Below are 13,071 nucleotides of genomic sequence, written 5' to 3'. Positions count from 1 at the left end.
TATGGGTCAAAATTATTGATTTTTCTTTTATGCCAAAACTCATTAAGATATTAAGTAAAGATCATGTTCCATGACCATGAAGATATTTAGTAAATTTCCTACTGTAAAAATATTAAAACTTCATTTTTGATCAGTAATATGCATTGCTAAGAACTTAATTTGGACAACTTTAAACGCAATTTTCTCAATATTTTGATTTTTTTTTTGCACCCTCAGATTACAGATTTCTCAAATAATTGTAATATTGTCCTATCCTAACAAACCATACATCATCTGAAAGCTGAATAAATAAGCTTAACATTGATGTATAAATCTAAATTTCAAAAAAATTGACCCTTGTGACTGGGTTTGTGGTCCAGGGTCACAAATCAGCACTGAGCCTGCACAACATGCTGTAACTTCCTCTGAAGTGAACCACCCTTCCTTAAACACTCCCAGTCCGGGGTATATTTGTAGCAATAGCCAAAAATACATTGTATGGGTCAAAATTATTGATTTTTCTTTTATGCCAAAACTCATTAAGATATTAAGTAAAGATCATGTTCCATGACCATGAAGATATTTAGTAAATTTCCTACTGTAAAAATATTAAAACTTCATTTTTGATCAGTAATATGCATTGCTAAGAACTTAATTTGGACAACTTTAAACGCAATTTTCTCAATATTTAGATTTTTTTACACCCTCAGATTCCAGATTATATATATTGATAGAAAGTTATATAGATAAAGTTAGATAAAGCTATTTTTGGATCTAGATAGATAGATCGATAGAAAAGACAGCCCACTAAAAGATAACAGACTGAAGGACTGTGTAAACTATCTAGTCAATGTGAGTACAGTAATACTGCTGACTACTATAATCATACTGTAGCTAATAATATATTAAAACAGATTACAGAACACAGAGCACATATTTTTCTCATTCAAAAAAAAAATTAAAAAACAAACAAGTCAGTTCCTGGAGAGGGTGGTCCTGTACCAATTTCCTTCCATTCATGTGAAGAAAAATGCAGAGGAAGAATTCTATCCTACCGCCTGAAACAGTGGCACTCTTCTCACACACACACACACACACACACACACACACACACACACACAAAGGAACATTATAACAAAGACACACATCTGGACGTGCAGTACTCTGTTCAAACACACACCACTGTGTTTGTTTCCAAAACCGCACTGCGTATGTGTGCTTTCGGTGTGTGTTTTCAGATGGGTTAGAGGTGAATCACATTTTTCTTAGAAACCCTAGAATACTTAGAAACCCGACAAGCATCATCTTGCTAATTCTTATCTACACATGGATTTGTATCACGATGGCTATATTTAGAATCGCATATAACACTACTCTTATAAAAGAGTATACTGTTTCTAGCATGTGACTTTTCTGGACGGGAAAGGGTGTAGTAGATGGATATAAAAATGTACTTTTTACAGAAAAAAATACTGTACTTTGTAAAAAAAAAAAATTACACGTTTTACTGTGTAAACATGGTACAGTAATAACATGTTAATGTAAGTTACCTTACCTTACCTTGGTAAAAAAAAAAACTGTAAATACTTTAACATCACATTATATGTAATTTTAATGTACACTACTATGTTTTTCATATTTTTTTACTTTGTTCTACATGCTTATTTGCATGTAAAAACTATGAATTATCATATAATTTATGGTGAAAAACTATGGACAGGTCACTTATAGGATGAACTTTGATTCAACATGCGGTTTTCTGTTTTACCACCTGTATTATTATAAAAATAGATTTTGGTTTATTAACAGATAGTATGAAAACTATAGAAGTCAATGGCTACCGTAAACCGTTTGGTTACCCGCATTCTTCAATTTCAAAATATCTTCTTTTGTGTTCAACAGAAGTAAGAAACGTACACAGGTTTGGAACAATTAGAGAACGAACCATCCCTTTAAGGATAAAGGATCTAAGAATAGCGGTGGTCTTGAAGAAGTAAACTGCACAGGGTTCAAGCCGCTTGTCTTCCTCTCTGGTGAGTCACGCGCATCTGTTTCCGCCCGATAAAATGCTACAGATCTAACAACTCAATGGATACAAACAAACAGTGTGTGTGGGCGGAGTCAGAACTGCAGCTTTTCCTTATAAAAAACAACCGCTCTTCAGTGCGATCATACAAATAACTAAACATTAAAAGCGACTTATTATCAGAATAAATAAACCATAATGACATGCAAGTGCTGATTCAGAGCAGTAAGTTATATCTGCACATATAATCGAAGTTACAATGTGAAGGTGGGTGTTCCCGTTGAACTAGAGGAGCATTAATGTGTGTTTTATTGCCTATACAACATTTACAGTGCGATGCGATTGTTTTGTTTATTTATTGCCGTTAAAGCTTCGGGAAACATATCAATGAGCGGAACTAGGCCCTTATATTCAGAAAACAGATGCATGAACTTTCAAAACAGATCTACTTTCCGCGCAAGAGCATTAGACGTGAACTAAAGCATGCAATACTCGCACTGCCTACCTTGCGTCGTTCCATGTAAGTTAGTTTAATCCAATGCAATTTAACAGCCTTGTGTTCATTTAGATTCTCTCTCTCTCTTTTTCTTATTGCAGTACGGCGACATTATGCACCCCACGAATAATTTGACACGATATCTTCTTCTACATGAAAAACAGTACTGTAACGCCGTATCGCGAGGCGCACGAGCGTCACGAGCATTTTCGCAGCAAATTGGGTTTGAAAGTCATGCAGTAGTTCCACTTACCTCTCCAGCGCGGTGCATCAGACATTTACAGGACTGAAAAATGCTGCGAAGCCCCTTTGGTCAGTTTCCAGACTCACTAATGTCACGGGCCACGCAAGTTTGAGTCACACCCCGCGCATCACATGGCTGTGATCACGGATCTGTGACTACAGTAACCAACTGCTCGTGTCCTTCACTTTCTCAGCAAGGAAAAAAAGGTTTGTAATTCAGATATTTTGTTTCATGGTTGGGAGCATAAAAGTATTATTATTATTATTACTGAATGATAATTACTTTAATACTTATTATTTTATGTTATTATTTAAATGTGACAGTAATATCACCACTTAATAATAACAATACTGCTAGGCCTACTACTACTACTAATAATTTAAAATGCCCAATGGTTTTTATTTTTTTATATATGTGCCAATCATTTCACAAACATAATAATAATAATAATATATTATATATTTTTTAGTAGTAGTAGTTATTAGTAGTCTTACTAGTAGTATTTACAGTAAGTCATATTATTTATTATATTATTTATTTTTATTTAATTGACATAATAATAACAAAACCATATAATAATAATAATAATAATAAATTAGTAAATAAATAAATAACAATAATAAGGGGTCTGATAATTATTCTTATATTATTTATTTTTTAATTTAATTGACAATAATATCACAGCTGCTACATAATAATAATAATAATATATTATAAATAATAATAATAATTATTTTATTAGTAGTCTTACTAGTATTATTTTATTTAATTGACATAATAATAACAAAACCATATAATAATAATAATAAATGAGTAAATAAATAAATAAATAACAATAATAAGGGGTCTGATAATGATTTTTTATATTATTTATTTTATTTTATTTATTTGACAATATCACAACTGCTTCATATTAATAATAATAATAATAATAATAATAAATGTTGACTTTTATATTTCTAATTTTTAAAAACCTGTTAGTAGTAGTGGTGGTATATTGACAAAAAAGATGTTGTCTGTAAGAAATTTATAAATGAAGCTCTGCAGCCTTATACATCCCAAACCTAACCTTTAGGATGGGTAATTCAGACAGGTCTATGACAGCATCATGACGACATTCGTTTCAGTATAACCCCATGTGCAATAATGGTACGGCAGCAAAACCCCCAGACTTTTCATGTGGCCTGCTATGGTTTATGGAAAGCGGACCCACACCTTTCTAGAGTTTGCTGCCTCTCCCACCTCTCTCGGTCTCTTGCACACACACACACACACACACACGCTCATTTCAACCGAATAGTTGACATTCTTGTGGGGAAATTATGAGCAAATACCTTTCCAACATGTGTCCGCCTTTAACACACAAACACTCACAGACACCTTGTCAAAGTTTGCTGTTGCAGACAGTCGTATTTGACACATGTTGTACTGGAGGAAGTGGCAAAATCTCTGTTTAGTGGCATTAAAAAAAGAATGACATAAAACTGTAGAGGACTTCTGCTTTTTCATTTTAACTGTGTGTGTGTGTGTGTGTGTGTGTGTGTGCATATAGAGGAACTATGAATGAATGTGCGGTTTGTGGATTTTTATGATTCTTTCTTGAGCAGTCATCAGGCATTTCAGTAATTTGAAATTCACTAGCGCCCCCTCGAGGTCTCAGACGGTGAAAAAAGAGAGAAAGAGCCTATCATTGCCATCCTATTTTTGCACAAAGAATACCATGAATACAATAATCATTCAGACCACGACTAGCCAGTGAATTTGTGGAGCACTAGGGAAGTTTAAGAAAAATAAAAAAATATATAATGTACTTTTTATAATATATAGCCCATATATTATAATACATAATGTTAATTTAAGTAAATGTATTTTCATTTTACTGTTGAATATATTTTACACTCTTTACAAGTGTATGTGTATCAGAAAATGACCACTTTAGTAGCTACATATTTAATGTTTAAGGTCTTAAAGTTTGCAAAGTAAACATGCAAGGACAAAAATAAAAGCTGAATAAAATTAAGATAGAAATACACTTAAATCACGTGTGTAGGCCTAAATGCTTTCCGTGTAAGTGTCTGTAGTGGTCTGTGGGAAGGAGAGCAGCGTGTCCTGTAATCTCCCATCCATAAAAGCACACATGCGTAAACACAAACCAGACACACACGTACACACGTGCTTCCTCGTGGTAAACACTTGGTCGAACCACAACCACAAGCTTGAAATGTGCAGCATTATAGAAATAGTCCAATTCTACGTTCTTCTTCCTCTCCACCTTCCGGATGATTTTTTTTTATTCGACGACTGTGCAGAATTTTTTAAGAACCCCTAACGAAGAGAAATTCCGGAAAATATTTTCTGCAGTACAAACCTAAGACTTCATTAGCAGCTAATAAAAAATGCGGTCATGGAAGAAAGACTGCAGCGAATCTCTTTCCCTGTTTGATGCTGTGACCGCGTATCTCTGCCAATCTCTCCAGCTCTGGCTGACTTCAGTCTCAGCTCGTAACTGCACAATGCAAACCACAATCACCTCAGTACGGATCAAGATAATTACACTGGACAAACTTTACACACGCAAGCACTCACACTCACACAAAATAAGAAAACAACACACCAGAGTAAAATAATCAAACGCCACACACTTCAGTGCTGAATAAACAAACATCTTTTTTTTTCAGAATGTGAATACTTTATTTAAGCCTAGTTAATCTTGTTCAGGGAGTTCAAACAAAAGTTACCACATCTGATTTTCCTCTGTGCGCATATGGGTGTATGTAGGCATGTTCAAATATGTTTACTGTTCAGTTCAGTCCAGTCATGATGATATAGACTCTTAATGACTTGATATTAGTAACACACTACTGTTCAAAAGATTGTTGGTAGGGTTTTTAAAATGTTTTTTGAATTTAGTCTCTTTTGCTCACCAAGGCTGCATTTATTTGATCAATGATACAGTAAAAACGGTAATATTGTTAAATATTATTGCCGTTTTAAATAGCTGTTTTCTAATTAAATATACTGTAAAATGCAATTTATTCCTGTCATGTCAAAGCTGAATTTTTAGCATCATTACTCCAGTCTTCAGTGTCACATGATCCTTCAGAAATCATTCTAAGATGCTGATTTGCTGCAAGAAACATTTCTTATCATTGCCAATATTGAAACAGTTTTTTCATCTTAACATTGTTGTGAAAACTGTTTTGATGAATAGAAAGTTTGAAAAGTCTTTACTGTAATTTTTGATCAGTGCCCTCTTACAAATGATATTAGACATTTATATATAAACAATTGGATAAAAATGTCATTTCCAAGATGACATCTGGATGCAACTTGCAGATATACAAAACAACGATTTCCAGTGACAATTTACCAATTGCATATTGCATATTGATACACTACATTTAAAATGTAACAGGCATCATATAGTATACAATATGCAGTATGCAGTACATACTATGCTAGTATTCCGAATTCCATTCGGAACAAAATTGAAATGGCATGACAGCAAAAGACAGTGCTGGATGAGGCCTTTCTTTTACTGTGCGATTCTCTTACCTTCAGTTAATGAATGATAGTTATACACAGATCTTAAAGAGCAGGTCATATGGGTTTTCGAAAAATATATTTTTTTGCAGTTTGTAACAAGTTGTTAATCAAAAAAGTGCATGATAAATAAAGATATTGTCTCTCAAAAGAAAGAGTCGACTCTGAACTGCCTTAACGAGTCGTCAGATTTTCGAATCTTCTGCCGGTTACCTATATACGTCACAAGGTAACACATTTGCATAATCCCCACCTGCCCACGAAATACGAACACTCTGACCTGCCCACAAACACTTCCGCTAGTTATCGTGTTTACATCATGTCGAGAAGACCTGTGTTTTCAGCCTTACTGGGCATTCTAACACAGTTCCCACATGTGCACCTCAAATAAGTAAATAATAATAATAATGAATGCAATAAAACTGCTGTCACATCATGTAAAGTACCAAATACAAAGTTTAAACTTACCACTGAGAAACGTCCTGCTCAACTCGAGGTTGCGATGGAGTTTCCAGTTGAGCATCGGAATCATCCTCGGACTCGGGCTCAAACTGATAAGGTAATATTGATGCCATTTTGTAACCTTATAGCATCTTTGTTTACAAGTAACCCTCCGGAGCAAAATATTTATTATGGTAATGGGTATTTCGTTTCCGACATGCATTGTATATGGAAAGACCAATCACAACAGACTTTGCCAGCTGACCAATCAGAGCAGAGTAGGCTGATGGAAGGGAGGAGTTTACAGTCCTTAAGCTCAGAACTGCTTTGAACGAATCGTTTTGAAATCATTGAAAAATGATTCTAATATTAAATGTATATTCTGAGAAAATTACAATGTTTTCTGACCTTAGATGCATTTAAACCTGTTGTAGGGGACTCCAACACAATATTAGGACACTTTAAAATACCATATGACCTGCTCTTTAAGGTAATATAACATTAATCAAAACTATGTTTAAGAGTGGTAGAGGAACTCAGAAGGCATTGGGGAGTTTGTGTTGTGACCTGTGTTGTGCGTGTTGTGATGGAGAGGTGCCGGTGGGGCTGGATGGGCTCAGAGATCTGTGGGACAGTTGGGGTGAAGGCACTGATGGGGATGTGATTGTGGAATTGTCAGAAACGTTGTCCACTCCCACGCTCTCCTGATATAGACAGTTTCTCCTGAGTTTTGCACGGGCATTTTGGAACCAAACCTGCAGAAAATGAAGACATCATTAGGATTTGACACAAACTTATTTACATATCATCGGGGATGGAGGGAATGAAAGATTTATTTATTTATTTTATTTAACATCTGACTGTCTGTATTCAAAGGAATCACATGATCAATTGTTGTAAATTTACTTTGATTAGTGGCCTAGAAATAGTGCCAAACCTCAAACATTTTCTAAACCTTACACTATGGAAGCACATTTTCCACCATGAAATAAAAAAAATAAAATAAAAGTGGTAATTGCAACTTTTTATCTCATAATTCTGACATTTTCTTGCAATTGTACGTTTACATCTCACACTTCTGACTTGTTTTCTCTCAATTGTGAAACCTTGTTCCACCAAAAAATAAAAAAGGTAATTGCAACTTTTTTTTCACAGTTCTAACCTTTTTGTCTCAGAATTTTAAATGCAATTTGAAGTTATGAACTCGTAATGTCATGTCACATGTCATGTAATTGTGAGTTCAGAACTTCACATCTCTCCATTTTTATCTAATTTTATCGCAATTTTATATCTCACACTTTTTTTGTCACAATTTCTTGTTTAAATCTCACAATTCTGCCTTTTTTTCCAGAATTGCAAATCATAATTTTTTGTAATTGCGAGTTTACGTCTTGGAATTCTGACTTTTTTTTCTCGTAATTCTGCAATTATGGAAGCTTGGATAGGATAAAAACAAATCAAAAAAGGTAATAGCGACTTTTTATCGTACAATTCTGACCTTTTTTCTTGCAACGATTTTATATCTCACAATTTTGTCTTTGTAAATTCAGAATTCTGAGAATAGAAGTCTGAATTGTGATTTGTAAACTCATAATTCATCATTAGGATTTGACAACATTAGAAATTGTGAGATGTAAACGAGATGTAAACTCACAATTACAAGATATAAATTCAGAATTGTGATATATAAACTCTCAATTCTTGAAAAAAAAAACAAGCTTCCATTCTAAACCTTTCTGTTTATTTCCATGCTTAAATGCCACATTTTCAATGTGGTCTCAGACTTTTGGATCCCACTGTATATCAAACTCAAACAGAGGTCCAGAGAGGTTTTTCTGACCTGGAGCACACGTTTGGTGAGGCCGGTTTTCTGGGCGAGCTCTTTGAGGTCTTTGGCATCTGGATTGTGGTTGTGGGTGAAGAAGTTCTGCATGCTCCGCAGCTGGTGATGCTTGAAAGACGTTCTCATGCGTTTGGACTTCTGACAGCTCATTCTCTCCGACAAGTCCACACCCATATCGCTCACATCTAGAGTGCACATAAACAGTTAATCATCACTGATATGACTCACACTAAAGGCCAGGGCATTACAGTCAACAACATGGCAATACGATCTTTGAGGTTTTTTAGTCTGGTTTCAGAAAATTTCACTCTACTGAGACTGCATTGTTGAAGGTTTTTAATGATATACTATTAACATGTGACTCAGGCAACTACGCTGTTCTGGTGCTTTTAGATCTTACTGCCGCATTTGATACTGTTGATCATGCTGTCCTTATTGATCGATTGGAACACTGTGCAGGTATTACAGGCAGTGCATTGGAGTGGTTTAAATCTTATCTTACCAATAGAAGTTTTTCAGTTAATATAGGAGATCGTACTTCTTGTAATGCTGTATTAACCTGTGGGGTTCCCCAAGGATCCATTTTGGCTCCTATCCTTTTTTCTGTATATATGCTTCCACTTGGTTCCATTTTTAGAAAATATGGGCTGTCATTCCATTGTTATGCTGACGATACTCAAGTTTATCTGCCTTTAAAATGGAATTCGGATGGACTGGATGCTCTCCTGGCCTGTTTGACAGATGTAAAGGCATGGTTGTCGCTAGACTTTCTGAATTTCAATGAGGAAAAAACAGAAATGATTGTTTTTAAACCCTCAGATTCTTTGACTGCTCCCAATCCAAACCTTGGTGGGTTATCATCATGTGTTAAGCAATATTTGAAAAATTTGGGTGTTGTATTTGATGAACATCTGAAGTTTGATAGGCAGATAAATTCTGTGATCAAATCATCCTTTTTTCAGTTGCGGATCCTGTCTAAAGCGAAAACTTTTCTTTCTTTTAAAAACTTTGAGAAAGTGATTCATGCTTTTATTACCTCTAGATTAGATTACTGTAACTCACTTTATGCTGGGATTATTCAAACAGCTTTATCCCGATTACAATTGGTTCAGAATGCGGCAGCTAGACTTTTGGATTCATAAACTGTATATATATATACAGTATATATATATAATTACTGTATATATTTTTAGTAGATTTTTAATATATATTAAGTACATTTACATGTTAATATAAGTAAAATTAATATTAAAATAACAATTGTATTTTACATTTAAATTATATTTGTTTTTTATAGGATCTGACTTTGTAATGCTGACATATTGTTTGATAAGAAATATTAATATTTTTATTCTGTTAATCTCAAATAAATGCAAAATATAGCCTATACTTCAGGTCAGAATTTTGGAATAATTCAGATTTTTACTTTTTTTTTTAAACATTAAATGTCTCTTTTGTAAACCAAGGCTGCGTTTATTTGATCAAAATAAAAACATATATAATATTGTGAAATATTATAATTTAAAATAATGTTTGAGTATACAGTGAGTATTCAAAGTCACATGATCCTTTATAAATCACTTCTAATATGCTGATTTGGTACTTAAATATTAATAATGGTACTTATTAACAATGTTGAAGCTGTTTTTGCTGCTTCTGGAAACTATGATGCATTTTTTCAGGATTCTTTGATGAATAAAAAGGTAAAAGATTTCTTTCTTTTTGTTTTACTTACCCCAAACTTGGTACTTTGGTACTGTATCGGTTTAAATAAATAAATAAATAAATGAGCAGCTATTTTACAGCTATTTTTAACAGCTTTGCCATTGCATGAATAAATTACACTTAAAATATATTAAAATATAAAACAGTTACTTTAAATTGTAATATAGTTTAACAATATTACTGTATTTTTAATCAAATAAATACAGATTTGGTGAGGATAAGAGACTTTTAAAAACAGTTACTTATTCCATACTTTTGACATGTAGTGTAAAAATACAGATTATGAAAATATATAAAATGATGCTAATATCTAAAATGCATTACCTGAAACATGGTCTGTTGCATCACAGTTTTTCCTCTTCCGGGCCCGTCCTCTGTGCACAGGGGTCCCTTCATTGCATGTGCCGCTCTCAGGGTTTGGCTCTCCTGGAGACATGTCTGAATAATACAAATCTGTATGACATTCCCTCTGCAGCATAGTCTCGAAATGTACCCGGCAGTACACTGACATCTCTCTCATTCCGTAGTGATCTCCAGTGAACAGCACTTTGTCGCAGGTGGCACAGGAGAAGCAGCTCAAGTGGTACACCAGATCCCTGGCGCGCATCACTACCTCTGAGGCAGAGATTCCCAGGTGGCACCGCGCACATCTTTGCAAAGAAAACCGCCTACTTAAGAGAATACATCTTTATTACGTAGAAACATTTAACTGCATGTGTGTGTGAAAACTCTGTTGGGGCATGTTGTCACAAAACAATGGTTCAGGATTTAGCTAGAATCTTTTGCACTTTTGTTGTTTCATGAAATGTTATGTTTTATAATTATCATACATTTAACTTAAAATATTTTAAAAGTGTTGTGGATCATTTATTTTTTAATATTTCATTAAATGATAGCTCTGTTCTTTTCAAATCAGTGTCAATAACAGCAGGTTCACATTGTGGTAAATTGCACCGTATAGTGTGGCAACAAGGCCATAAGGTCAACGTTTGTTGCATTTTTGTTCTGGTAAATATTTGTGGGGATTAAAAATAAACTGCTCTGAGAAATATTCGCTGGGGTAAAAAGCGTGACAATAGCCCCTGTATGAAGTAATAGCAGCGTGGTGCCGGTGAGTAACAGTCTCGTTTCGAAGTTAAATGGAGAAGTTTATTTAAATATAAATGTATTTTACCTGTAATAGTCCTCCTTACAGTAAATGTCTCCGTGTTTACTGAAGCACGTGAGCTCTGACTCCAGGTCAGCGTGACACGCGCTGCATTTCAAACAGCTCTCGTGCCACTGTCTGTCTGCCGCGAGCAGGTAGAAGCGATCTGAGATCAGCGCGCCGCAGCCCGCGCACACCGGAGACTCACAGCCCTGGAACACCACAGCTAAACATTTATCGTCGTTATCAAACATCCTGAGTTTAAGTTGTCATATATTTGACCAAAATCGGTTCATTTATAGCCTATATGCTGTTTAAGTTCCCCTTCATTTTCAAAGACTATGTGAATGCATGAACATTTATATGAATAAATAGCCTAATGTTTTGAAGCCGACTATTTCTTCATTAATCAGCCTAAAAATAATTCATGTGTGGTTTACGGTACTAATTGTGCCATGCAGAACTTGGCAATGCTGTTAAATATAATGTAATACTTTAAAACAACTGGCACTTTGATTATGACTATAATGATTATTGATTATAATGATTAAAATGATTATTTAACACAACTGAACTTGTTCAATGCACATATCGAACAACAGTTTACAGCTGCACATTTTCACTTTTTACATTGCTAAAAGTTGAAATAATAAAATAAGATTTATATTTACATTACAAAAGAATAAAATGAATTCTTACTGATTCATTGCTTTCCATGTTGATATAGAGCAGTGAGGTCCTTCTCTCCCGCGGTGCAAGGATGAATGTCTATATTTGAACTCCTGTGGGTCAGGGAAATGATTAGATGTCTCTAAAGAGGAGGTTATCCATGTGCTCGAGGATGTTCCACCTGTTGGCTATCTATCTATCTATCTATCTATCTATCTATCTATCTATATCTATCTATCTATCTATCTATCTATCTATCTATATCTGTCTAAATAAACTGCAATCAGAAACTTTGTTTGGAATAACAGATTCAGCGAGGATGCTGCCTGTCTTGATCAATGTCTCTAATTCCGTCTTCAGTTGCTCCCTTTTCTTTTGTAAGAGTGGACGGGATGTAGTTGCATTAGCGCAGAATCAGGGTTTGTGGAAATCCGTTAACTCAGCAGGCTTTTGAATAAGGTTACATCAGATCCGTGCGCTTAGGGACAGGAGGAGGTTACCGCTGTTTGCTCGCATGCACCTCATAGACAATCGTATGGATCCTGAATCATGTTCATATTACTGAATCATCTTGACTACAGTGTTTAAAGGCAACCAATTAAAGTCATTTTAGGAGTAGCAAGAAATAGCAAGCTTATCCATATCCATGTTCACTTTATAGCCTAATGTACCTTTTGCGCACGCTATTCTATTCTATTCTTTTCTATTCTATTCTATTCTGAAACGGCAAACTTTATTCAGAAATATACAAGCCGTTAGGCCTATTAGCAGTGCAATATACTGATACCCGTCCTCGAACTGAATTACACAATAAAGCGATCATAGAAATTGTCATCCAGTCAGAGATAAAATATGTGACGTCTATTAGGCTACGTAATGTCCATGTATATAATTTTTTTTTTCATATTTGTATATAAAAATATTTTAATTTTGTATCTGCAAGCATTTAACCTTAAAT

The 13,071-nt window shown here is 34.5% G+C and overlaps 2 protein-coding genes across 2 annotated transcripts in view; both read right to left on the bottom strand.

The window, feature by feature from the left end:
• The window catches only part of LOC107662348 (serine/threonine-protein kinase Nek6-like), a 9,480-nt gene extending 6,603 nt beyond the window's left edge, over positions 1 to 2,877 (bottom strand). The window contains exon 1 of the mRNA XM_016452338.1: positions 2,755 to 2,877. Coding sequence (XP_016307824.1) covers positions 2,755 to 2,772 — 18 coding nt within the window. The 5' untranslated portion in view covers positions 2,773 to 2,877. The remainder of the gene's footprint in view (positions 1 to 2,754) is intronic.
• A 4,377-nt stretch (positions 2,878 to 7,254) lies between these two features.
• lhx2a (LIM homeobox 2a) lies at positions 7,255 to 12,161 on the bottom strand. The gene is made up of 5 exons (XM_016452344.1): positions 12,144 to 12,161; positions 11,472 to 11,656; positions 10,622 to 10,965; positions 8,570 to 8,757; positions 7,255 to 7,484 (listed from the first exon to the last, which is right to left on the bottom strand). The coding sequence occupies exons 1-5, from the start codon at positions 12,159 to 12,161 to the stop codon at positions 7,266 to 7,268; spliced, it is 954 nt and encodes a 317-aa protein (XP_016307830.1). The 3' UTR covers positions 7,255 to 7,265.
• Between the last annotated feature and the right edge of the window lie 910 nt (positions 12,162 to 13,071).

This window comes from Sinocyclocheilus anshuiensis, unplaced genomic scaffold (assembly GCF_001515605.1).
Source record: "Sinocyclocheilus anshuiensis isolate Anshui unplaced genomic scaffold, SAMN03320099.WGS_v1.1 scaffold457, whole genome shotgun sequence".
Lineage (NCBI taxonomy): Eukaryota > Metazoa > Chordata > Actinopteri > Cypriniformes > Cyprinidae > Sinocyclocheilus > Sinocyclocheilus anshuiensis.
Note: the sequence above shows the minus strand (reverse complement) of the source record. Positions and strands in the feature narration are given on the sequence as shown.

Bases quoted from the DNA above. Each gene is read 5' to 3' on its own strand.
- lhx2a (XM_016452344.1), bottom strand. The intron at 10,966-11,471 runs GTAAAATACATT...TCTCTTAAGTAG, and splicing joins TGTAAGGAGGACTATTACAG to GCGGTTTTCTTTGCAAAGAT. The intron at 8,758-10,621 runs GTAATGCATTTT...TGTGCACTCTAG, and splicing joins TGCAACAGACCATGTTTCAG to ATGTGAGCGATATGGGTGTG.